General features: G+C 43.0%; 1 protein-coding gene across 1 annotated transcript; it reads left to right on the forward strand.

Annotated features, from left to right (window-relative positions):
• The first annotated feature begins 2,448 nt into the window (after nucleotides 1-2,448).
• itgb4 (integrin, beta 4) lies at nucleotides 2,449-26,559 on the forward strand. The gene is made up of 43 exons (XM_085361204.1): nucleotides 2,449-2,565; nucleotides 2,657-2,779; nucleotides 4,612-4,694; nucleotides 5,156-5,238; nucleotides 5,767-5,868; nucleotides 5,985-6,189; nucleotides 6,264-6,360; nucleotides 6,458-6,629; nucleotides 7,861-8,124; nucleotides 8,231-8,320; nucleotides 8,407-8,529; nucleotides 9,382-9,549; nucleotides 9,635-9,711; nucleotides 9,831-10,039; nucleotides 10,509-10,612; nucleotides 10,705-10,800; nucleotides 10,898-11,030; nucleotides 11,126-11,251; nucleotides 13,531-13,649; nucleotides 13,740-13,773; nucleotides 13,865-14,059; nucleotides 14,163-14,266; nucleotides 14,343-14,401; nucleotides 14,516-14,539; nucleotides 14,646-14,794; nucleotides 14,902-15,081; nucleotides 15,180-15,328; nucleotides 16,020-16,227; nucleotides 16,331-16,648; nucleotides 16,801-16,973; nucleotides 17,325-17,505; nucleotides 17,726-17,863; nucleotides 17,949-18,131; nucleotides 18,215-18,343; nucleotides 20,857-21,021; nucleotides 21,119-21,265; nucleotides 21,642-21,776; nucleotides 22,835-22,984; nucleotides 23,113-23,301; nucleotides 23,412-23,567; nucleotides 23,661-23,825; nucleotides 25,444-25,563; nucleotides 25,653-26,559. Exons 3-43 carry the CDS (start codon nucleotides 4,619-4,621, stop codon nucleotides 25,781-25,783), a joined length of 5,826 nt encoding a protein of 1,941 aa, XP_085217330.1. The 5' UTR covers nucleotides 2,449-2,565; nucleotides 2,657-2,779; nucleotides 4,612-4,618; the 3' UTR covers nucleotides 25,784-26,559.
• Nucleotides 26,560-26,971: the final 412 nt, after the last annotated feature.

The raw sequence follows: 26,971 nt of genomic DNA on the forward strand, positions 1-26,971 counted from the left end.
GTTGATGCCGGAGGTCAGTGGAGACATCTTGAAGTTGATATGAAAGTGAGAGTAACCAAAGGAACCAGCCAGATGGCCCCGCCCCTCCCTGAGCCTGGTTCTGCCAGATGTTTCTTCCTGTTAAAAGGGAGTTTTTCCTTCCCACTGTCGCCAAAGTGCTTGCTCATAGGGGGTCATATGATTGCTGGGTTTTTCTCTGTGTGTATTATTGTAGGCTCTACCTTACAATATAAAGTGCATTGAGGCGGCTGTTATTGTGATTTGGCGCTGTATAAATAAAATTGAATTTTGAACTCATCTCAAACTGGTTTCTTCAACATGAGAATGAGTTGTGTGCTTGGATGGCCTTCACAGCCATCAAGTCAAAAGAAACACAATTTCAATTTGGGACTTTGGCCAACTGGTCCTGATGTTGCTAACCCAACCAATAATAAATATTAGGGGTGCAACGATACACAAAATTCACGGTTCGGTTCGGTTCGATACTTTGGTGTCACGATTCGATATTTTTTCGATACAAAAAAATGTTCATGCCTTTTTAATTTGTCATTTATTAAAATTATAAATATATATTTTAACTCAAAAGTACAGTTTTTAAATTTAATGTTGTTGAAACAACAAAATAATAAAAATAAATCTATCTGATCGAGGAATCACTCATCTTTGGAAAAGAGAGTTTATTACAGAGAAATGGCTCTTTCCAAAATAAAAGCTATACTATACGCTTCTTCTGGGCTATATTCTCAGCAGCATATTAAACATATCAGGTCCCCATAAGGAGAATCCTGTGCTAACGGCTGTCTAAATGACTCGGGTAAAGTTTGTAGCATGCGTGCTTGTTGTTTTTGTCTGCTTCCACTTGTCTTTGCAATAGGATGATGTCGGAGTAAATGTGCAGTCATATTCATTGTGTTCCCACTAGTGCTGTCAGCGTTAATCTTGTTAAAATGACGTTAACATCATAACGCGGCAAATCTCCGTTAACAAGTTACCGCGGATCGCCCCGTGCGTGGGGCTGGACGGCGCCAACACCTTAACAAGCTAACTGCGCTAACGCACTAGTTCCCATCAATTGAGCATTGCGTGGCACATCCAACACACTGTTTTACTTTTGTCCATGACGCGCTTACCATCAGGGTCATGCTTCACATGAAAAACAAGATAGTTCCAAAGGCCAGATCTGAATGAGGGTGGGGGAGGTTCAATTTCGGGTAGCGTTGAGGCAGTTGCCATGTTGCAACGAGCTTAGCTTCTGTCTTGCTAGCTTGTGCTGCGCTCAGTGGATCTGCACTCGACAGTGCAGCCTAGGCGGAGTAGTCGAACGCAGATCCACTGAGCGCTCAACACAGACAGCATCGTCAGAAGAAAAGTTGATAAAATAAATAAATTTTTTTGTTTTGTTCGATACATATGCGTACCGAACCGAAAGCACTGTATCGAACGGTTCAATATCGATACGAGTATTGTTGCACCCCTAATAAATATATGCTTCTTTTACTGACCATTGTCGTGCTGGGCAAATGTCACTGCAGGAGTCCTGAGCTGCAAAATCCAAACATGAAAAAAATAAATAAAATTCAAAAGCGTGACCCCCTAAAAGAGAAAAGAAAAAAAGAAAACAGATCAAACTGAAAATGTTCCCTTTTTTAAAAAAATGTTTTGTTTCGCACTTTAGAACCTCCATACATGAGTTTGAACAAAATGCGATGTCGTGCAGAGTTGGAACACGGAGCTCTTACGAGCTGCCCCATCAGGCATTAATATACTTCTTCTTGCTGTTCGGTTGGAAAGATGTTCCAACAAATTGTGAGAATGACACTTGAATATATTTAAACATTGAAACTGTGAAATTTTCTTTACCTTCAGTTTAAAATGTACCTACACCAAAAAAAGGAAACACAGTGAGGACTGTGAAGTGTGGCAATCAGTACATTAATATGAAATACTGGAAGATGTAAGTACAAGAAGAAAATGTGCCCTGCAAGTATGAGTACACGGTTGTGTAAACACAAATCACAGAACTGTTTCCCGTAGCCTGCAGGCAGAGCTGCTCTGTGTGCCACTCCCAAGAGCATGGGAGGAGGCTGCTGAAGGAGGGGACTGACTGCAGAGTGTCAAGCCCACACAGGTGAACTCCCGCTGGGGTGGAATGCAACGGGCGGGAGGGGGGGCTGACGCACAGAGGTGTGGACCTTTTAACTTAACAGGGTGGGGAAGATGGAGGCGGCGGAAGGGAGTTAACTCTATCTGTTAGAACTACTCACCTGGATAGGAAAGTGTGTGTGTGTGTGTGTGTGTGTGTGTGTGTGTGTGTGTGTGTGTGTGTGTGTGTGTGTGTGTGTGTGTGTGTGAGCATGCAGGAGCAAAAGGAGGGATCAAGTCACAGCCCTGGCAGTATATTCAGTCAGCTGCTCTCACTGAGTCTCATATCTCTCCCACATACACTCTGAGACACACACACACTCACTCTTACTTGAGTGAGCGCAGTTTGAGGGCAAATAAGTCAATATTTGACCAGAGCGGACTGTACAGGAACAAAGAAACAGAAGAGAGTAGAAGCTGGAAGTGCGTCCGTTTCTGTTTGTAAGGGGAACTGTCAACTTGGTCACAAGGATTTGAAGTTTTTGGGTTTTTTTTTTCCTTTTTCTGCTAACAGGTGGATACAAAAACTCTTCACCAAACTCCTGGGTCAAACAAAGCAGAGAAAAAAAACGGGGAAATAGTTTTCTTATTTATTGCTGCACCTTTGGACCTGGACTGGGCGAGAACACAGTAACAGGTTTGTTTGATCAGTAATCTCTTTGTGTGCGGTTGTAAATTGCCTGATGGCTCCATTGTTTTCAGCGTCCTCTTTAAACGATAATCGCAGAGCTTCGAGAAATCGACTGGCTACTCTACCTGTTGGTGTTTGCATGACTTTTGAGCGAAGTGTCTGGCTGTGAAACGTGCGTTATATAACTTTATATCAGGCCACATGGTTTTAGAATTGCATGCAAGACCGATGACTGAGGTTTAAACAAAGTTGCTTTAAGTTTACTTGTTATTTTCTTTTTTCTTTGTGTGTGTTTGTGAATTTGGCTTCTCGTTCTGCATGATTGCTCACATCAAAACCCAGACTGCAGTGTAGCACAGGTGAAGTGGATCAGCTATGGGGAGAGTAATCCTTCTTCTTTTGCTGCCTGTTGTGTTGCTGCTTGTGTTGTGCTGTTTGTGGTTTTATGGGAGGAATTTGCAGATAGCAGGGCGGGTTTCAGGTGTCACCCTTCAAACACGTTACAAAAGACCCTCCTGCCCTTTCACTGATGATGTCAAGACGAGGTCGGACCCGCACCCAGCGGTGGTATGTTCACCTGGCGGGCATGTTGTTGTCTGTGCAGAAACAAGCCCAGCTTAATGCCCCGCAGACTCCTTCTGAGCAAAGAAAAAAACAAAAAACAGCACGAATGACTCTGCTCTGTTTTCTGTCCCCTCAAAGCTGTAATTTGTGTCAGTGTCAGTGTCATAAATGCCTGCGTGCCTTTGATTTCGCCTGAGCGGGAGCAAAATGCAAAGTTGCACTTTTTTTTAGCTCATATTCGACGACTCATGATTAAGTTTGGGGATAAGAGCTGGTTTGTTCTGTGTTTCAGGCCCAGCTCTTTATTGCTCACGCACACACCTGCAGCCAGCTCAAGTTCACACCGAGTTGCCAGGTTGGCTTTCCCATGTGTTTTTCAGGCTGTGTTTTTAACTCGCACAGGTCATTCTCTCGCCCGAAGGAGAAATTCCTTTTCAGGGTTGTAAATCTTCGTGGCGCGAATCACCTTCTTTTCTTCCTTTTTTTTCTGCGTGTGCACTCAAATCGCATATGCCCACTGCAGCAATTACAGAGACCTTCCATGCCACACAGCGCCCTTTGTTCAGTGCCATGTTCGGTGGAGTGTTTTTTGCAGCTTCCATCCAAGATTCCAGAATGAAATTATAAAGTGGTTTTGTTGTGAAGAGTCTGCACAGCGTGCTGCTGCGAATATTTCCAGGTCCCACCCTGCATCCGCCCTTTCATGTCAGGATTCGATCCATCACTCTGCTGCAAAGATAAAGTTTGCTGGGAACCTTTTTTTCTTTATTGATCTGTATCTGAGATTTCCACCTACACCGTTACAGTGGAGCTGTATTGAATGTGTGTAGTGCAAGATGTACGGTCCCCAGTATTGGCCACGATCGACCTCAGAAGCAGCTTTTTCTTCTGCTGAAGTTTCTTCTAGAGAAGTCAGTTAACAGTTTGAATTAGAGATGACGATTTATTTATTGTAAATGGCTGTACTAACATATTCTCTCTTTGCTAACACTCCTAAAAAGTGTCCAGTGTTTTAAAGAATAGAAATCAGTGAATGTATTTTAATAGGGTCTAGTGTTTGTCTTTGGAAGCTGCTGTTTTCCCAAACTGAAGTGAAGGTAAGGGGAGCGTCTGGGCCTGGTCTCTCTGTCTGGCCCCGAGAGTGCAGGTGGTTCAAATTACACCAGAGGGAAGTAGATTCTCTGACCTTCTTTTTTTCTTTTCTTTCCCTAAAAGTGGATTTGAGAATTCTTCTACATTTGATTTTTTTCAAATTTGTTCTGTTTCTCTTGCAGGAAGGAGATGGGGAGATGGACGTTACATCTCTCGGTAGGGATCGCGCTTGTAGCGGTCCTGTTGACCTGCTCCTATGCTGAAGGTGAGAAAGACCAGATACATGTTACCTCAACTAGACACACATTTATTTATTGAGAACATTTATTGTGAAATATTTCTCAGTGCTGTTTGTTTGAAGCTACTGAGGTGTAGATTGACAGAACCTGTGCTATCTGCAAACTGTCTTGTGCTCATTTGCAGATTTTTCACCAGATTTGTACACTCATTTCATTATGTCGACTAAATTACAAATTGATTACTGAAAGCTATAACTGGCGTATTATTATTTTTTTTACGAATGAAGAAGTTGGATTTGACCTTAATTTTATAAAAGCTCTATTAAACCTGCTGGTTTAGCCAACTTTTATGGAATACAGGACCAAAATGAGAGATTTGAAGATGTGCTTGGTGTCAGTTGAGCTGCTGTTCACAGGTTCGGTTCTCACTGCGTTTCCTCTCTGTGATTCCTTCTGAGAGCGTTTCATTTTCTTTCTGCTCCAACAGAGAACTACTGCTTTGCCTCCAGGGCCAGCTCCTGCTCAGAATGTCTGCAAGCCGGGGTCGGCTGCGCTTACTGCTCTGAAGAGGTGAGAGTAAAAAACTGCAGAAATACGAAAGAGCAGAAAGACGATTCATTCTCAATGTTCTCATTCTTAGCATTTTGAATTTCAGGTGACACTGTTGCCTTATGTGAAGTAGTGAAGTTTATCTATTAGGTTGTAGTCAACAACTAATACATAAACAATGACATTTTAATGACAGAAAAATTCCTGTTTTTCAACTATACACTAAAGAAGTGTCTGGTTTTTTTTTTTCTTGAAGTAAATTCACAGAACAAAGGATATTTTCTGTGAATTAATGAAAACTTTATGTTTTATAATTACAGGACAGTTTGGGCAATGAACTGCAAAAACCTTTTCTGTGATTTTACACATTTATCATGTAGTTTCACTGGTCCGACCCACTTAAGTCTGTTGTGTATGTTCTGTATAATGAGTGTCACGTCCCTGGTCTATAGACTGAATGTATTCCCTTTCCAATCATCTTACCTAAGTGGTCAAATGAAGATTCTGCAGGAAAGCAGTCTTCACAAATCAATCTTCCTTCTCACTCAGACCTATAATGGCCCTCGCTGTGACCTGCATAAGAACATAATTGTCCATGGCTGCCAGGCTGCAAGCATCATTACAGTTAAAAGCAGCCAGGAGATACTAAAGGTAAGTCCTGATCACTCTTCCACCAGTTTGGCCTCAGATTAATTGTTTTCAGTCAAAAGAATTTCTAGATTTCAACTTTCACATGTTCTTCTTCTTCTATCTCTCCTTCTGCGCAGAATGAATCAATCAACGTCAATCTTGAGAAGTCTCAGGTGTCACCACAGAGTACCATGATGACCTTCCTGCCAGGGGAGGAGAAAAACATGACGGTGCAGGTGTTTGCCCCAGAGAAAGGCCCTCTGGATCTTTATATTCTTATGGACTTTTCAAATTCCATGGAGGACGATTTGGACAACTTGAAAAAAATGGGGAATCAGTTGGGTGAGCATCCTTGCAAAGGCGATGTGTCCTGATGAGTGTCGATGTTATACTGACTGGGAATGTATTTCCTGTAGCTTTGCTGGTGGGGACGCTGTCGAGTGACTACACTATTGGATTTGGAGAGTTTGTGGACAAAGTGATAGAGCCCCAGACTGACATGAGGCCCATCAAGTAAGAAAAAATGAAGAAAGTTGAGCACAGTCTGTACGTGCATTAACATAGTCAAAACATAATTTCCTCTTTGTCTTTTTTCCATCCTCTTTGTCAGACTTAAACAGCCATGGCCCAACAGCGACCCTCCGTTTGCTTTCAAAAATGTCATTAAATTGACAAGCAACGTAAGTGAATTCACCGAGAAACTTCAGAAGGAGAGAATTTCTGGCAACCTGGATGCCCCAGAGGGAGGCTTCGATGCCATATTGCAGGCTGCAGTGTGCGGGGTAAATAAAAATACTAAACCAGTGTTGCTACGCCTACATTTGTGTTAAATTCACAGGTCTAAGACTGTCACCGGGTCCGTTTTCTGCCGCTTGTCTGGGCCAGGTCGCAGGGGCAGCAGCTTAAGTAGAAAAGCCCAGTCCGTTGAACAATCACCTCCTCCAGCTCATCAACCGAAACACAGGCATTCCCAGGACAGCAGAGAGATGTAATCTCTCCACTGTGTGCTGGATCTACCCCAGGACCTACTCCTGTTCTACCTCTCCTGGTAGGAAATGCCCAGAACACCTCAAACAGGAGGCATCTTTGTCAGATGCCCAACTAGCTCCTTTCTTCCTCAGGAAGAGGCAAAGCCACCTGTCAGAGAAAGCTAATTTCTACTGTTTGTATCCACAATTGTATTCTTCTAGTTACTTCCCAGGGCTTGTAATCACAGCTGAGGGTAGGTTCATAGACTGACAGCTTCACTTTGACTCTCTGCTCTCTTCACTACGACGGACCTGTACATCACATCACTGCAGATGTGATACAAGTTGGTCTGTCAATCCCTCTCTTTTCCCTCTCTCCTCGTTTGTGAGCAAGACCCTGAGATACTGAAACTCCTCTGCTTGGGGCAGCAACCTGGAGCGGGCACTTCACCCTCTTCCTGCTCAGAACTATAGCCTCAGACATGAAGGTGTTCATTCTCATTCCAGCTCAGCTCTCAACTGTTCCAGTGCTGGAGATCACCACCTGATGAAACTAAGAGAACCACATCACTGTGTCATTCACACTAACTCTCAGTATTCTCACATATAACTATACTTTTGTGCCAGTTTATAATTTTTTGTAAACATATTTTTCCCAGCAGTTAAAAAAAGAAAAACAATGTCTACAATGCTCCATTCCTCTATCATAATATGAACCGAAGTGTGACGTAATGAAACGAACACTAGTTTTTCATGTACAAAAGGTTATTTAGGTCCTTCAGGCCATATTTTGAAAACCCTGGTGGTAATTTTACCAAGTAGCTTATAAACACAATATCTCTTTCCTGTCAAATAGATGCTATTTCCATTACAGTTTAGTTTCTTCTGTTTCCAAGTGGGCAGAAAATGAGGAGTTACTGTTTGAGGAATATTTGGAAAGAAAGGCTTCTGACCAGCAAAGGTTGAACATGCACGTTTTCCCTAAATGCCCTTGTAATTTATTTACCACATATCTTTTGCGCTACATTGTATTTTGTTATTCTAGGATAAAATTGGCTGGCGACAAGGCAGCACACATCTCCTGGTCTTTTCCACGGAGTCAGCCTTCCACTATGAAGCTGATGGCGCTAATGTGCTAGCAGGCGTCTTGCCACGCAATGATGAGCAATGCCATCTCAATGAGCAGGGTTCTTACACAGAGGCTACAAAACAGGATTACCCATCAATACCAACGCTGGTCCGTCTCCTGGGAAAAAACAACATTATCCCAATCTTTGCTGTCACTGACCACTCCTACACGCACTACCAGGTTGGTGGGCTTTAGATCTTCATATTTCACTTAAGTCATACCGAAAGTCTGTGATAAATAGATAACTCCTTTTTTATGCCATGACATTTTTTTGTATTGTGTGCAGAAACTCGAAGAGTATTTTCCCATTGCTGAGGTTGGTCTGCTGCAAGAAGACTCATCCAATATCCTTGAAGTCATGGAGACTGCCTTTACGGTAACAGCTCACGGTTGCTAGCACTTTGTACTCTGTTCAGTCAATCTCTGCATGCTGATAGGTTTTTATACTGTGTTTCTTTTCAGAATATCCGAGCTAAGATGAGCATCCGTGCAGAGGACAGGCCCAAGGCTTTCGAGGCGAAGTTCTTGAAAGAAAGTGGACAGATTGCAAAATACGGGGAATTTAATTTCCAGCCAGGAAAAATTGTATGTGCCAAAAAAGATATAAACAATTATTTTACTAATAAATGTATTTGTGTAATAGATTATTATTTTTGTTGGCAACAACTGGGATTTTCAGAATTTAAATGATGTAACACCGCACTCCCTATTTTACTGTAAAAAAAACTGATCTACATAATTAAGACTCACTACAGTTAACTGCATGATAAAGCAAACAACAAAAGAGTCATAAAATCAACGTGAGGCTATTCTATCAAACGTAATAACCATTTTACTCTGTTGCCAAATGGTAAATAATTATTTTTCACTAGTGGCATGTGGTGACTTTTACAGAAAGGCAAGCAGAGACAATGAGCCCCAGACATTTTGGCCAAAGTGGTTACTAAGAGAAAATTTGTGTTACAGTGGAAAAGGATACACTATACAAATCATTTACAAATCGTTAGGTTTTGCTTGCCCTGGCAGAAAACTACTGTTTTGTACACATTTTTGCCCTGTTAAACATCCATATATCTATTTTCCTGCTTATCCAACTTAGCTATACATCACCAGTCTTTAACAGGAAAGCAAGAGAGAGACAACCAAACATGCTCATGTTCATGCCACGGCCAGTCACCAGTTAACCTAATAAGTAATGAATGATGAAACTGATGTAACCAGATCCAAATCAGAGTTATAAAAGGAAACCAGGCCAAAACAGTTTTGAATCAGCTTGTAAAAAATGCATTTTAATACTGTAAAGTCTGATATTTTCACATGACAGTCTGTGGGGATTGATTTACTTTTTTAGCCAACCACAGGAAGCAGGAACAGGAGGAACTACCTAAATGGATTTGGTGACATGATTTTGTGTGTGTGTGTTTGTGTGATTTCTAGGGCAAATTCGTGATGCAGCTCAAAGCTCAACGGATGATTGATGAAAACCACGTCTGCAAAATGGACCCGAATGAAAACAAGGGAGTAATGAGAGTCAAACCGACCACCTTTAGCACCGGGGTCATGGTTGATGCCACAATTTTGTGTCCAACCTGTGACTGTGAGAAGGTTAGAAGCACACAAAAAGCCTAGTTAAAGTCACATTTCTTTATGGCAGATCATCTTTAAAAGACTATCTTTAACTCTCCTCCAGTCACCCATTCGTAATGCACCTCGATGCAATGGAAAAGGAGACCTGGTGTGTGGGAAATGTCGATGCCATGGTGGCTGGTGAGACTTAATTATTCATTCTATAGAAATAATTTAAAAAAACTTACCAGGATGGCACATATGAAAATGATTTCAGACTTTTTGGTTTAATATAGTTTGCTGTCACGTCTCCTCTCCAGGGTGGGTCCTTTCTGTAATTGTTCAGGGAGTGGTTCAGCTGCAGACATCAACCAGTGCAAAGCAAAGGAAACAGATGAACCTTGTTCCGGACGCGGAGAATGTCAGGAGTGTGGAACCTGCATATGCTACAACCCAAATCAGTTTGAAGGACCCTACTGCGAGTATGACAAGACCCAGTGCCAAAGGCATGCAGGTTTCCTCTGCAATGGTACGCCAGACTGTGATGTTTTGTGACTCTTGCCACTGCAAACTAAGAATAATGGATGTAGTCACGGTGATGTCACCATATGACTTTGTCATTTTGTGTATTTTACCCTAGAAATTATCGGCTTGGCGCTACTAATTAGTGCTAGGCAGCAGGCTAATAAAATACTGGAAATTCACTCATTAATGCTGAAACACAGACTTCTTGAACATTTTTAGACAGCCTCAAGTGGCCACTAGGGGAACTGCAGATTTTTGACACTTTCATGTTAGCTTATTTTTTCAGTCAGAAGTCAAAGGGACATTTAGCAGATAAAGACTCAAGTAAATTGTAATTGTGTTTGTTTGCTGGGTTTGTTAGCTTTGTCACCTTGATAATATTGATAATAGCGATCTTATTTTCCAGCAGTGTTACTTCCAAAACTCTCTAAATGTACAAAAATGTTACATCTCATTCTTTCCTCTCTCATCAGACCGTGGCTCTTGCGTTAAGGGTCAGTGTGCGTGCACTGAGGGCTGGACAGGAAATGCTTGCGAGTGTCCCACGAGCAGCCAGACCTGTCTGGACAGCAAAGGGGTGAGCAGAGCCATTTATATTTGTTAATTAAATTGAATTATCATGTATCTTTAAATATAAGAAGCGCATGACTGTGTCCTTGTGTGTGCCAGGTTATCTGCGGTGGTCGAGGTAAATGTGTATGCGGCCGGTGTGAATGTTCAGACTCTGGGATGGAGTTGACTTCAACCTGTGAGCCAAATTTCCAGGTGGGTGGATAAGTAGATATGTAAATACTTTTTAGCCTCAGTTAACATCTGAGTGGTCTTGCTTGAGTTTCTCTTCGTGTGTTCGTAACTTTTCTAGGCTCAGCTAGGTGTGTGTGAGGGCACGAGGAGTTGTGTCCAGTGTCAGGCCTGGAAGACGGGAGAGATGAAGGAAACAGAGAAGTGTGACAAGTGTCCGTTCAAAGTCATCATGGTGGACGAACTGAAAAAAAGTAAAAACCTACAAATTAACTTAAACAATGATTATCAGCTAGGACACTTTTAGCAGTAATAACACACGCTTAATGATCATGATTTGCGTTTTCAGAGGAGGAAGTGTATGAGTCATGCAGTTTCCGTGATGAGGACGATGACTGCACGTACCACTACACCGTTGACAACGCGAAAGATTCAGAAAAGACAGATTTGGAGGTTCAGGTGCTCAAGAAGAAGGGTGAGTGTTTGTATTTTACATCTGCTCTGTGCTCTTGTGACAACAGCTTATGTGTTATAATATGTGATTGCTGAATGTGGAGGAATCCTACATGATCACACAAATTTCTTTAATTTCAAAGTTCTTGTCATGAGTGTGATAAGAGTAGCTTGGAGAAAATTAACTGCAGGTGTAGTGTGTCGTGTGCAGAGATGGTGTGTACTGTACTGTAATCGGATTACTTTTTTCAAGTAACGAGTAAAGTAAGGGATTACTATTGCAAAAACGGTAATTAGATTACCTTTACTTTCCCGTAGGAACGCTGCGTTACAGCGTTACTAAAACCGTGATTTTTTTGCGAGAATGTCTCACGACAGTGACGTAAGCGAGTGCGCCGTTAGCGACAACAGCTGTGTGCAGATCAACAATGGATCATATATCGATTGTGGGAGCGAGTATGAGCGTGCAGCGTTTAAAGCGTGGAAGTACTGACCTTACTTTGAGTTTGATTCCATAAAAAGTGACAAAAACATTAGTGTCCGTTGTGCGTGGGAAGAAAACTTATTTTTACAGCGAAAAAAACCCTAAACTTCCGAGCAAGCACCGAGTAGCTACGACGTAATGGGAACCTCACAGAGAAAGTCGCAGATTCTTCCACTGACCGCGGCACACCTGCACCAGGGTAACCCTCCGCCTACCCAACTCCTGCTTTACAGGTGAAAATAGAGCAACAGGACCGCTGAGTCTTTGACTTTATTTATTTTCTGCTGTGTTTTACTTTCATCTATTTGAAAGAGTGAGTGTAAACACAAAAAATATTTTATTTTATGTGCTGGAATGTGCAGAAAATAGGTTTAAATGTTAAACTAATTTATTCAAGTCAGAGAATGTTGCATATAATTAAATTTTTACTTGATGCATAAAATTAAAAGATTAAAACTGATAAAACAAATTTTAAAAAGAGACTTTTCCATTTGATTGCATTTTGTATGATGGATTATGTAGAAAAAGTAGAATTGGGCTGAAAGATCTATCGCTTTATCACCTCTTCAGGTTGTAAATCGTGTTTTTAAAAAGTAACTAAGTAACTAAGTAATTAATTACTTTTGAAAATAAGTAATCAGTAAAGTAACGGGATTACTTTTTTGGGAAAGTAATCAGTAATTAGTTACTGATTACTTTTTTCAAGTAACTTGACCAACACTGGTCGTGTGTTGTAATCTTATTAATAGTAAATAATAATGGATTGGATTTATATAGCACTTTTCAAGGCACCCAAAGCGCTTTACAATGCCACTATTCATTCACTCTCACATTCACACACTGGTGGAGGCAGCTACAGTTGTAGCCACAGCTGCCCTGGGGCAGACTGACAGAAGCGAGGCTGCCATATCGCGCCATCGGCCCCTCTGGCCAACACCAGTAGGCAAGTAGGGTAAAGTGTCTTGCCCAGGGACACAACGACCAGGACAGAGAGCCCAGGGATCGAACCGGTGCCCTTCCGGTTACAGATGCGATTCCCAACCCCCTGAGCCACGGTCGCCTAATAACTTCAACCTAATAATAACCTTAGGATTAATTGTTCTTTAACTTTATGCGCTCTTTATTTAGGCAAACGTATTTAACGACACTAAGAAGTGCAGTGAATCTTATCAGGCTTGAAAAAATGAACCTCATACACACCGCCAGCTCTTCTGGTAAAACACCGAGGCTCCGGGACGCAAACTCCAGAGTGTCCCGGATCTGCCCCAAAGGCCTCCTTCCTGAAACCCCCAGTAGGAAAGCTAGTGAGTTACCTGAATGACAACTAGCACCTTTTGATGTAGCAAAGTAGTGGCTTTGGCACTGAGCGTGTCCCAATTGCCCAAGCTCTTAACCCTGTCTCAAAGTGAAAACCATGTACAACCTTCAGAGGAAGCAACTCCTGTTTTACCTCTCCTGGATTGCAGTCACTATGGCCCCACCAATGCAGCGAGCCAGATAAGGTCCTTTCTTAAAAAAAAGAGGGTTAATCACAGTTAGCAGTTGGATAGAACTTCCTCCAGTATGTTACGGCGAATGAGCTCTGAGCCCTGGAGTAGATGGCTTCACTCCACACTTTGTAATCCAGTCTTGATGTTAAGAAATAAAGATTTTCAGCAGTATTCTGTGACTGCTCATAAACCGATATCCATAACTGTTTTCAACTAAAGATTTAATGATATCACACAGACTTTAGAACAACAAAGCTGCAGCTCTAGCAGCTGTGCTTTCTATGATTTTGTTTCTAACTTTATCAATTTCTCCTGACGACTCTTCAGACTGCCCCCCTAGGAGCCTCTTGTGGTTGCTTCCCCTCATCCTGTTCCTCTTGTTGCTGTTGGCTCTTCTGCTGCTTTGCTGCTGGAAGTATTGCGCCTGCTGCAAGGCCTGCTTTCAGGTAATAAACACTCACATTTGGAACTGTAAATAATTAATTTTTTATATAAGTCACAGGGGAGGTAATGGTTTCTGTCTTTTCTCAACACAGAGCTGTCTGGCTCTGCTGCCTTGCTGTAGGAGAGGTAAGATGTTTATCATGTTGTATATTATTCATCATTTCCAGCAGGGGTTTGTGTTGAAGGTGAGCGACCTCATGTTGAATTCTATTTTCAGGCCGCATAGTTGGATTCAAAGAAGATGAATATTTGCTCCGTCAGTCTCTGCTTACCTCAGATCATCTTGACACACCGATGGTGAGGACCGGTCCACCCAAAGGTACTGATGTGGTTCGCTGGAAGGTTACAGACAATGTCCACCGTGGACCCAATCACCCCCAGGCTCTAATAAAGCCAAACCCTAAAGAGACCAGTGAGTTCTTTCAAAAGCAGAAAAATTGAAGAAAAAGTCAAATGGAGTTTTGGAGTAAAAAAAACTTTTACACACATTTTTTCTTTCTTTTCAACTTTTGTAGTCCCATTCCCGATCTCACTTCGACTGAACAGGCTCTTCTCTGAGAGCCTGACACACCCCGATTCCAGAGAGGGTGACCAGCTCCGCAAGGAAGTTGCAGATAATGTGAGTCTTTTGGATTGTTTGTGGGCATGTATCAGTGTAGGAACAGTTTCACTTAGCTGTTTGTTTTTCCATTTAGCTAAATGAGTTGTACAAGCAAATTCCTGGGGCGCAGAAGGTGCAGAAGACCTCCTTCAGGTAAGATGGACTAAATGTCCAGTAACACCAAAATATGTGTGCTTTTTTGTCATCAAAGCTAGAAACAAATGGTTGATTTTCTCAGTAATTGTTGCTTTTTCTTTGCCCTTGCAGAACACAGAGAAATGCTGGAAAAAGGTATCATTAATATTGTAATAATGCAAGAAAACGGTACAGGTTTTGTCTTCTTAGGGAACCTAAGGTGATTCATGTCTAACTTCTCTGGCCCTGCTGTGCTCTTTAGGCAGGACTACACCATCATGGACACCGTCTTGTCTGCTCCTCGCAGCAGCTACCCAGATATCGTCAAACTTACTGAAAAGAACGTCCAGTCTGGAAACTTCCACGACCTGAAAGTGGTGCCGGGCTACTACACAGTAGCTACAGATAGAGGTGTGTGTTATTTGCGTGCCCAAATGGTTAAAATGGATCTTTTGTTTGCAGCAAAGCCAAGCTATACTCTTATTACTGCCTGCCATAAATCTGCTCTTCTTCTGCAGAGGCTGCTGGAGCCATAGAGTTCCAAGAAGGTGTGGAATCAGTAGACGTCCATGTGCCGCTCTTTGTCAAAGATGAAGACGATGACAAGAAACAACTGCTGGTGGAGGCTGTAGATGTGCCTTTGGGGATTGCAGAGATTGGAAAACGTTTGGTTAACATCACCATCATCAAAGAGCACGGTGAGGAATGTTGAGTTAAAGTTCGAGAGGCCCTGTGGTTTGAACAGTGTATGATGTTTGATCGTATAAACTGATTCTTTCCTCTGTTCCTCCACCAGCCACCAGTGTCTTTTCATTCCTCCAGCCGTCTTACACCTACAGCAGGAAGGATGGAGTGGCCAACGTCCCAGTCAGCAGAGAGATCATTGAGGACGGACGCACACAAGTCGCATACCGCTCACGAGACCTCACTGCCAAGGATAAGAAGGTGAGCTGCTGCGTACTGGTAGCATGTGCGGCTTTTTATGTATGATATGGATGGGACTGAAAAATGAAGCCAACATGGCCACATTAAGGTGTCTCCGAAAAGTGAGTAAGCACTCACAGACGTCCATTAACACGTTTACAGTCCGAAAACTGTATCATCTCTACAACTTGTTAATAACAATTGTACACTGGGTGAGTGTTTTATAACTCATCCATTTGGATGCTGTTGGGACTTTAAATTCAAAAAGATTTTATTTTATTTTTATTTATATACCAAAGGTGGATGCAGCTTGTTAACCATCATCCAAATATGGTCACGATTACCTCTAAAAATCCAAGGACGTGACCAAAACACTAAATGTATTATTTTCAGCCAGATTTAGAAAGCAGGGGTCTCCAACTCCAGCCCTCGAGAGCTACTGTCCTGCAGCTTTTAGATGCATCCTTGTTCCAACACACCTGAATCAAATGAACGGCTTTGCCACACTTGAGGTAATTCGCGCATTTGATTCAGCTTGCTGGAGTAGCTGACACTAAAAGCTGCAGGACAGCAGCTCTCGAGGACTAGAGTTGGAGACCCCTACTTTAGAGCCTTTACAGGCTTGTGCCAACTTCTAATCACAGTCAGCGTGTGTGGTATAGGTCAGTGGGTTTTCCACATTACCAAACGGTTCCTCCATAATGTATTTCAGGACTACTTGACTGTAGAAGGAGACCTGACCTATGGTCCAGGTGAGACTCAGAAGATAGTTCCTGTTCGTCTCCTGGAGCTGAGTGAGAAAGATGGTCTACTAGAAGACAAACAGGTCAAACAGTTTGTCATGGACCTCAGTAATCCAAGGCAGGGTGCCAAGCTGGGACGCTACCCGAGAACCACTGTTACCATCGCAGACCTGCCAGGTAAATGGATGCACAAGTGTTCTGATCACAGCCTTGATTCTAAGAGAAGAATTGATCACTAAAGTTGCTCCTCTTTCCCACATTATCGCTCTTTATCACACAGAACCCAGTGTGATGGCGTTCAAGAAGGCCACCCAGAACTTCACCACAACAGATCCAACCTACACCATTCCAGTGGTCCGCACTCGCAGCCCCGAGACCCCTGCCACAGTGAAATGGCGCACCAAGAAGGCCCAGCGCTTTGAGTTATCTGGCCCTCTGAAGTTTTCTCCCGGAGAGACAGAAAAGAACATTGTGATTGATCCAAAAGCCTACCCCGGACCCATCCAGCCTGAGACCTTCCAGCTTGAGCTATTTGACCCAAGTACCAACGCTTCTATTGGAGACAAGAAGACCACCGTTGTCAATGTCACAGATGGAGGTAAGTGTGTTGAGGTGATGTTGAGTGAACTGTTAGTTCCACAAACACATTCATCCAAAGATTTACTGAAATGGCATTTGAGAAGTTTCAATCATTGTGAAACAAAATTACTGCAAGTTTGTTTATCTGGTAATTCCTTCCAATCCCCACAGTTCCAAGATCTCCTGAAATAGCACAGATGGCACAGAAGGGCTTCATAAACAGGAAAGCTGCCTCACCTGGTGGTCACCTCCTCTCCCCAGAAAACCCTAAGGCTGTAGCAACTGGACCCAGAAGCATCCGCCTCAACTGGGAACCTCCACCTGGTAACCCCATGGGGTACAAGGTACGCGAAATATCGCTGATAAGGCCTTGAAACAATATTTATCAAACTCACTGACTCCTAATCGGCCATTCACACTGCAGAAGCGAACAAATTTCTTTAAATCACGCTTGATTTTTCTGATTGTTATGCACGAAAAAAACAGGTCTCACCAACCACATCACTGCATTTGGCAGCTTTTTTTTAGGACAGATTTTCTGCAAATCACGCACGACTTTCAGTCAAGTTCAAAAAAATTCAGGATTTTATTTCATTTTTTCGCAACGCGCTTGGTGTGTAGAGGGCTTTAGTTTAAGAGCTGAATCCCATCAAGAAGATTTTTGGAATATTTATCAAGTCAGTGTTTTCTTTTAGGTCAAGTATTGGATCTATGGTGATCCAGAGAAAGATGCCCAGGTCTTAGATGTGAAGACTCCACATGCTGACTTGACCAACCTGTATCCCTACTGTGACTATGAGATGCGAGTGTGTGCCTACAATTCAGTGGGAGATGGCTACGATACTGACGTCGTCACCTGTCAAACACTGGAGGATGGTAATTACTGTAAACCCAGTCAATTTCTGTTAAATGCAACTTCTTTTTTTTAACATTAAAGCCCAGATTCCTCCAGCTTATAGCTAATAAGGATGCCGTGGTTCAATGCAATCATGTTACGATACAATTTACCCCCCACGTTAGAGCTAGTTTGTTTGGAACAACCTGTCTCAAGGCTAAATTTAAACTCACAAGTGGCTGCTGTGGCATTTTCCCGTAGTGCCCGGAGAACCTGGTCGTTTGGCCTTCAATGTCATCAGTCCAACTGTCACTCAGCTCAGCTGGGCAGAGCCTGCAGAGACCAACGGCAACATTACGGCTTACGAGGTCATCTACACGCCCATCGATGACGATATGAGTAAGAGACCCGCTCGTAAAACACAAAAGTTCTCCATATGCGCTGGGAGCGCCAAAGTTTGATTCTATCCTGTTGCTTCTCGCAGAGCCAGTAGGACCAGCTAAGAAAGTGAAGATCGACAATCCTAAAAAGCGAATGCTGTTGATCGAGAACCTCCAGAACGCACAAACCTATCAGTACAAGGTCCGTGCCAAGAACAGCGTGGGCTGGGGTCCCTTCAGAGATGCAACCATCAACTTGGCATCGCAGCCAGCCAGACCGCTGTCCAGTAAGTCGGTGACAAAGACCTCCCCAGAGCGCTCAGCCTCCATGAAAAATCATTTACCCCTTTCTTTTTCTTTCTGCCCCCAGTTCCCATCATTCCAGATGTCCCCATTGTGGATGCCGAGGCGGGAGATGAGTATGACGGCTACCTGATGTACAGCAACGAGGTGCTGAAGTCACCTGTAGGCTCCAAGACACCCAGTGTGTCTGGTGACGGTGGGTATCCAGAGCCAAAAGCACAACCTCCTCTTGAGAGCTGATAGTGTCAGAGAACGAGCTGTGACTGTAACGTGGATCCAGTGATTTCAATTCATACTCTTGATGCTCCGAGGCATCGTGTGTTAGGCAACGTGTTCTTTATGCAAAATATGCTGGCCCTTCTGAAAGAGAAGGAACATACATACTTTTCCTTTTTTGGGTTCTTTCTAATTTTTTCAGGTTTTTAGTATAAAACGTCTGAAAACATAAAAAAGACCCACCAGAGCTCTGAGACTCTGTGTTATTCTCAAGGCTCTGTCATGCTTTTTTGATACCACTTCCATCTGGCGGCCTTTTCCTACAGGCAGCGCCCCAGTCAAGCAGCAGCAAAAGTCTGCTTCCACTGCATCCGCAGAAATATGCAGTAGATGTCTCTGTGATCACAAACCAAAATGTCTTCAGTCTGCTGTCACTCTCCTGCTTTTTGCAGCCATTGTGTTGCTCTCATTTTTCTCCAGTAGTGCTAAAGTTGCTACTCACTTCCAAGACAGTTTGCACTTAAGCGATATATAATCACATCTACAGTACATGCATGCAGTTTGTCTTGTAAAGTACTCTATAGCAAAACAAACAAACCCACCCTTGGCCTGCTTGCTTCTCCACTGTAACCACCAAATCAAGGCTGGAAATATGTCAAGTTGGTGGGGTCCAACCTGGATCTCCGTAAGGTGTCGTGGAAAAGGCGAGTGGATGTCATCCCCAGTCGGCTCAGCACAGACACAGAGACGAGCTCAGATGAGACCCCCAACCCCAGCTACACCAAAACACCCCTGCCAGGTGAAGAACACTCCATCCGACCCCGCAGATAGGCAGCCGGCATGCCAGCTGTTACGCACGGCCAGTCATGCTCCCAGCAAGGCAACAACGTTTCTCTCTGCTTTCGTGGTTTAACTCATACTCAAATGTTACCACTTGTCCTTAGTCGGCACCTGCCCCATCTATCCTGCCCAGAGACGAGCACTGGCATCAACTGCTGCACCTCCAGTTGATGATCGGGTCTATTCTCTTTGTGTCCCACTGGGGAGGTTGTGATCTGGAGGCAGCTTGCCTGTGGTATAAAGCTGTATTACAAGCTTAGTTAGTGTGCAGAAGCACAGAATAAACAGGCTTTTTGGGGGGTTTATTAATTAAAATACAGTTTCATCTCTGCAGAGCACTTTTCTCGCAGCTCTTTTTCCTTTTATTTTCGAATGTGCTTTTACATACGCGGCTCGGTTATTCACATTGGGGAGGCTGCCAGTATTTGATATGTTTTCTGCACATTAAGCAACAGCATTTACAGTTTTGCTTCTGTAGATGAAGACATGCTCACTTCTCTACTTGCTTATAGAGAAAGTACTTTAGTTTCATCATGGGATACTTTATCCACAGGTCAATGAAATATCTCAATATTAACTACATTAATTTGGAATGGCTAAACTTTAAGACTAATAATATTTCTTATCAGCCTAAATGGTAAATGGCCTGTATTTATATAGCGCTTTACTAGTCCCTAAGGACCCCAAAGCGCTTTACATATCCAGTCATCCACCCATTCACACACACATTCACACACTGGTGATGGCAAGCTACATTGTAGCCACAGCCACCCTGGGGCGCACTGACAGAGGCGAGGCTGCCGGACACTGGCGCCACCGGGCCCTCTGACCACCACCAGTAGGCAACGGGTGAAGTGTCTTGCCCAAGGACACAACGACCGAGACTGTCCGAGCCGGGGCTCGAACCGGCAACCTTCCGATTACAAGGCGAACTCCCAACTCTTGAGCCACGATCGCCCCAAGCCTAACGGGAGTGTTGTAACACTAAGAAGTTATGTGTACCAACATGCCGAGATTATATAATAACTGTGTTTGGTAGTGTGTGTTAGCTTCCTAGCCTTTAACCCGAGTTCTATTTTGCTGTTTTATTTCTGTGATTTTTATGTTTTTATTTTTACTAACCAGCTTAAACAAAATCAGTAAAATTTCTATGCTGTAAAAAAATTTTTCTGACTGGCTCTTCCTTACCTGGCTTCCCCAAGTTGTTGTACACCTGGATACTCGCTGGTGTTGCAATACAATGACCATATAAGGAAATCTGCGCCGTCTCCGAGTTTGGCTCACATCGATTATTTGTACATACTGTGACATTATTTGTTACTTTGGCCATGTTTAAGGTGAGCGTCCTTTAAAATATGACTCTATGACCTGCTGCAATACAAGTAAGCATAACATGTGATTTGCTTGGAGAAAAATACAGTCTTCTAGCAATAAAAAAGAAGTGATTTCAGCTTGATTGAATGAAAAAGTGCGGTTGTAGTGTTCACTGCCCTATTGCACATAAGCGGGACTGAAACTGTTGCTGCTTTACTCTCCGCGTTCTGGCTGAGGCTGCTTCCCATCAGTGGCACTGAGAGTGAATGAACGCTTTAAATGTTGCAGATTGTGTACTGTGTTATTAACAACCCCGGCTCTCGCTGTCGTGCATCACAGATTATATGAACGGGAAGTGGGAACAGAATTTCCTTTTCCCCGGAGGGTCAGGAACACGTAACCTGTCAGCATCGTCCTCCCCCATGTCCACTCTGAGCTCAAACTACAGAGGGGCGGGCGGCTCCTATACCACGGAAACAACCACCACCTACTTGTCTGGGCCAGGTATGATGGGAGGGTGGGAGCAGCGCTGAGAAAAAGTAAAGTAAAACTTCATAACGCCGCATGTCTTTATCCTTCATCTGTCTCTCCTTCCATGCAGGAGGCTCTCGCAGACAGGATTTGATCGGAGGTGTCCACACCTCTGACGTTATCCTGAGGAAGCGTTCGGAGAACCGAGGCTACATGGAAGAAAATATCCGTGATTCTATCGTCATGGGGGACCTGTCAAGCAAATTCCCAGATCTTGGTAAGTTTTCACAGAGGTTTGAATTAATTTAGAGAAATTGAGAATGAATTATTTCTGTTCTTCTGGCCACGAGAGACGCTTTTCTATTTTTTTGGAGTGCAACAGTAAAGATGCCGTGGCAGGTAAACTATGCAAGAGCATGAGCCCATTGGTTTGGACATCTGTTAGCAGGGTTGGGGCTGTTGAGGCTTTGCAGGAGCTAAGCTGACTATCGCTGTTTCTCCCTCCCTCCCCTCGTTTCTATTCTACTTCTTTTTTTCTTCCCTCCTTATGCGCTTCCCTCCCCCTTCTGTTTTGCTTCCATCATTTTCTTTACCTCCTGGTGTCCTGCTCCCCTCTACCCCTCCCTCCTTTCCCCTGCTCAATGCGCCATCAGGTGGGTTCGGCTACACTGGGATGCAGAGCAGCTCTCAGAGTCACTTCAGCTACAGCCTGTCTCAGGGCTCGAGGGCCAGGAATCAGTCTTCAGACGTCAATGAAGCCTTGTATAGTCTGGACAGGGTTCTCCATGGTAAGTCTGCAGCATACAAGCATGGAAGCACTGGAAGGGTTTGCTGGGTGTGATGCATAAAGCACCCCTCTGCAGTCTTCGCTGCTTCTTTAAACGTGTGGAACTTTGCCTCGCTCTGAGATCCGATGTTCTAACAACTAGAAATCCCTTTTGTTTTAGATTAACACAATATTTCATTCATGTATACACATCACATCATTATTTCAAGGGGAACACACTCATAAAACAGACTTGATGCTAGCAATTGATATCATAAATTCAATCACCAGCCTCACCGACAAAGGGAATCGAGACCTTAGATTTTCATACAAACTGACTCCTTGTTGCAATCAGAGTAGTCGCCTCCTGCTGGCCGTTAGAAAGAATTGTGCCTTGGCATCACTTTTTTCAGACCTAGCAGGGATGCTAATAGTCAAACACATTACAGTTTTGCTTTTTATTGAATTTATTCATTTGCTTAACAGCTAGACTTTCTCCCACCCCAACCTGTCACAGCAGATGGCCCCGCCCCTCCCTGAGCCTGGTTCTGCTGGATGTTTCTTCCTGTTAAAAGGGAGTTTTTCCTTCCCACTTTTGCCAAAGTGCTTGCTCATAAGGGGTCATATGACTGTTGGGTTTTTCTCTGTATGTATTATTATAGGGTCTACCTTACAATATAAAGCACATTGAGGCGACTGTTGTTGTGATTTGGTGCTTGAATTAGTTTCAGGAGTTGGTGGAGATGAATATTGGGTTTATTATATTTTTCTTGTAGCCAAAACCACCAAAACTCGTATGTCATAAAAGGTCTGTGAGGGAATTTGATGTTAAATACAGTTTATCCTGCTGCCTTTAATCGCAGTGCTATTAGGACTACGCAAGAGCTGTAATGTATAATGCAATATATAATCTGTGACAGTCTTAAAATCAGTTCCATCGCTGCAAAGCACTCAGAGTAATGGAGATAAACGGCTTTGTGAGATTAGAAAAGTCATTTAAATCTAATCTGTCCCCTCTCTGATCTGAAGACGCACCACACATCTGTTAGGATGCTCATGTTTTTGTGTGTTATCTCTCAGATGCACGACTCGCCCCCGGCATTCCAGACACCCCGAGCAGACTGGTGTTTTCTGCACTGGGACCAACGGCCCTCAAAGTCAGCTGGCAGGAGCCCCACTGTGAGAAAGACATCCTCGCATACTGCGTCCTCTACCAGCTCCTCAACGGAGGTAAGTGCAAGGAGCACAACGTTAATGTGGAAGAGCGAGAACAGGATGTGCGTGTATTCACTTCCTGTTTATGGAGGCAGTTGACATCTTCTCCGATGGTGATGCTGACCACGCTCTGCTCCCTGTAGGTGAGATGAAGCGTATCAACGTGACAAACCCGGCAGAGAACTCGGTGATCATCCAGGACCTGCTGCCAAATCACTCCTACCTGTTTAAGGTGAAGGCTCAGAGCCAGGAGGGCTGGGGTCCGGAAAGAGAGGGCGTCATCACCATCGAGTCTGCTGTCGACCCCAAGAGCCCCCTCAGCCCTGTGCCAGGTGCTCCTTCACTTATCAGTCCACAAAAACAACGTCTGCTTATCTTAACAAAGGCACTCGATCTAATATTTCTCCTTCCTCATGCTGTCGCTTGTCACTTCTTCCTCCAGGTTCGCCTTTCACTCTTAGCACTCCCAGCGCTCCAGGACCTCTGGTGTTCACAGCTCTGAGTCCTGATTCGCTGCAGCTCAGCTGGGAGAAACCACGCAAGCCCAACGGAGAGATCCTGGGATATGTAGTCACCTGCGAACAGCTGCATGGCGGAGGTGAGGCTTTCTGCACAAAGGTCACTTGCAGTAAAGCTGTTACATTTTAAATTGTGCGAATTTGGTTTGACCTCTGTTTCCTGTTTCCTGCAGGTGATATGCGTTCCTTCCAGGTGAACAGCGATGGCGCTGAAACCAGTCTGACCGTTCCCAACCTGACTGAGAACATGCCCTACAAGTTTAAGGTCCAGGCTCGAACCACACAGGGCTTCGGTCCGGAGAGGGAGGGCATCATCACCATTGAATCTCAGGATGGAAGTAAGATAAAGCCCGTACTGACAGATTGGCGTCTGATATTAATTTTAAAAATACAACAAAAAAACTCCCAGCGGTTGTTGCTAGAAGCTGAAATAGACAAAAAGCTGATCCCCTCGGAGGGATGAGCGTAAATGTCAGTCTCTTTGTCTGTATTGGAGTGCAGGGCAGCTTCTGTCCAGAGTTGACATTTTAGACTGAGGCTATGCAAGAGCAAACATTTTGGAGTTATGTAACAGGAATATGCTCGATGAATTTTAAAGCTGGTACCAAAAAAGATCCATCTTCTGGGAACCTCTGGGGTAATTTATGATCCTCTCAGTCAAGGAGAAATATTGGCATGACTGTGGCGCAGCAAAGGTGCAGAGGTCTCTGTAATCCATCAAGAATTAATAGAAATTTGTCCAGCGATTCTTACTTTTAGCATAAATTGACAGAAATTATCATTTCCATGAGTTAATATGCATTTTTAAATGTTAAAAACTTAGATTCAACATTAAGAAAGCAAGCTTTTGTTGTGCTGCTTTGCACAATAGAAGTTATTGAGTTAAATCTGAAGATTGACAGGTGCTTGTTGACCTCAGGGTTCCGCTTACAGATAGGGAACCTTACATGACACCCAAAAGAGGAACGCGATCCAGCCCACTGGAAGGCTTTACAAAAAAAACTCCCATCATTAAAGGTACCGTTGAGGTCACCAAATGTCGTCTTTATGGGGGAATGAGTTACAGGGCGTCCACACAGGAAGCAGTTGGCTAGTTGCACATCTTGTTGTGCTCGATGGTTAGCTAGAGGACATTGTAGAGTCAGATTGCCTAGATAACTTTCTGAGGTGTTCATTCTTTTTGGCTTTAGTCGCTCACCTTGAAGTTGCAGCGTTATTTTGGTAGCTGTTCAAAGTCACTGACGGTCTCTTCAGAGCAGAGCAGCGGTAACTGTCAGATTTGATCAGCATTTCCTGTTTGGCGATCAACATGTGGATGTCCTTATTTGAGGAACTAAAAGTAGATCCTGATTTGGGTTATTTTAAAATATAAGCTGAAACAGTTTTTAAAGAGGCATGAGACATGCTCTTCTTTGTACTACTGTTTGGGCGCCATTTACATTTTTTTGTCTACATTTTCTGGGGTTTGAGGTTTGCGTGTGCTCCTGGGTTTTATGAATTTTTACACAGTGTAAATACCTGTATTTCAAAAAAAGTTATATGTCTTATGTTGAGGAGATATCAGCTAGGTTGATCCTAGAGTTGGGCTTTGCTTTTGTGTAATATCACTTTATACCACAAGATGGTGCTGTTAATTATTATAACCTTTATTTAACCAGGCAAGCCATTAAGATAACATTTTTGTTCATAAAGGCAGCCAGCCAAAGCATAACACCTCCTAATATTTCAGAAATTAAACAACAGCGCACATTTCAGCTACATTTCAACACCACTTGTAGAATGCTGCCCCCTGGTGGTGAAGGTTTGGTTAAAATACCTTTAAAAGCTCATGTAGGATGAAGCATTGCAAATTAGCTTAAGCTTATATGATAATGTATTGCTCAACGCATTTCTGTCACTCCTTCTTGGAGATAACAGACTTCTCATCCATCTGTTTTTGTCCTTCCTTGCCTGTAGGTGCTTTGTCCCAGCACAGCAGCCAGTCGATGACACGGCGGGAGGTTTTCCACATGCCAACGGAAGTCAGCACACGAACTAACATCTCCCACACCGTGCTCGACGACCCCTTCTTCTCAGGTACAAAAATAATAAACTAAGCTTCATTTCTCTTCTTTTTAAAATAGGATGTGTTCACTGACTGTTATGTACCACTGTCTGTCCAACAGATGGGATGATGATGACTACGCAGCACACAGAGACTAGCGGCATGGTGACTCGTCAGATCACCAAGGAGGTGGTTCAGAGGGGCGTCATGGGAGCAACTACTGTCACAAAGAAGATGTTTTATGAATCTTAAAGGGCGCGTTTGACAAACTGGCATCCAAGTGTTCGACATAATGAGAAATCATATTTGAGAATCTCTTTTAAAAAGAGTCGACTTCACAGTGCTGAGAGTGTTTTTGTATATGTGCGAGGGGGTGTAGCTTTCACTTTGCAACCAAAATTACATTCCACATAAGAACTCGTGTCTGTTACAATCTGCCGTCATTTTCTTCTATAAGTTCAGTTTGTTTTAACATATCCATACGTATCAAATATCAAGCTAGGTCTATGAACTCACTTTGTGTTGCACATTTCCTGCTAACGAGGAAAAAGCCTGATTCTCTACTGCAGGCACATGATCAAAAATATACAGGATGTAACATGTTTTTGTATCTCATACATTTGAATTAAGTTGGTATTTTTCATGCTTAAAGTTTTTCTTCTCCCCGTGTGTTTAGCATTTTAAGAAGTTTTTGACAGTAAGATATGTGTACGGTCGTCCTGAGTTACAAAACAGATGCACACACAAAAAAATAACAAGAAAATAAAACCATTTCACTTTGCCTAAAAATTTTGGGACACCATTTTTTAAATGGAAGGAGTCCTAGCCCTTGAAACAGCGGAAGATATTGCAGTTATTAGGGAATATTTTCACAAAGGATATTTACCATTCAAACCCTGAAATCAAGAATTAGGCCTGAGCATAGAGGCATGAGGAAATCTGCATTTGTAAGAAAGCAAGGTGCTCCCTATAAACAGTAAAATAGTATTTGTTGCATTTAAGAGTGATAAGGATTTTTAACTATCCATACTGCCTGTTGCCTGTTGTTTTTTGCTTTATTTTGTATTTTGCATCTTCAGGCCCCCGTACAAATGTGTGTAAAGACAGAAAGATTGTATTTGCTTCTACTGCAAGTGCTACTATGTTTGGCTTTATATTTTCTTTGAAAATGCTTTTGTGAAACATTTTTGAGGGAAGCTCCTTGGTAGGAAAATGGATAAGTGGATAAACGTCTCACCAAAAAACATTTTCAGTAGTTTTCCTGTTCTTTCGATCAATTATGTATCTCTTACTTTTTAACAGTTGAACTTTTATTATTTTATTTTTCAACTATTTTATTGCACATAATAAAGATTTGAAAGGATTTTGTGCTGGCTGATGGTTTGTGCAAACTTGTGCAAAAATAAGTGAACCAAAAATAATACAAATGCAACTCCTGCA

The sequence above is a fragment of the Diplotaxodon limnothrissa genome, linkage group LG8 (assembly GCF_057381915.1).
Source record: "Diplotaxodon limnothrissa isolate DT_005_m linkage group LG8, D_limnothrissa_male_GT1.1, whole genome shotgun sequence".
Taxonomy (NCBI): domain Eukaryota; kingdom Metazoa; phylum Chordata; class Actinopteri; order Cichliformes; family Cichlidae; genus Diplotaxodon; species Diplotaxodon limnothrissa.

Coding starts and splice junctions, on each gene's coding strand:
- itgb4 (XM_085361204.1), top strand. CDS start 4,619: ATGGGGAGATGGACGTTACATCTCTCGGTAGGGATCGCGCTTGTAGCG. Junction 17,506..17,725: donor CTGTCAAACACTGGAGGATG/GTAATTACTGTA, acceptor ATTTTCCCGTAG/TGCCCGGAGAACCTGGTCGT. Junction 21,266..21,641: donor AAGCAAATTCCCAGATCTTG/GTAAGTTTTCAC, acceptor ATGCGCCATCAG/GTGGGTTCGGCTACACTGGG.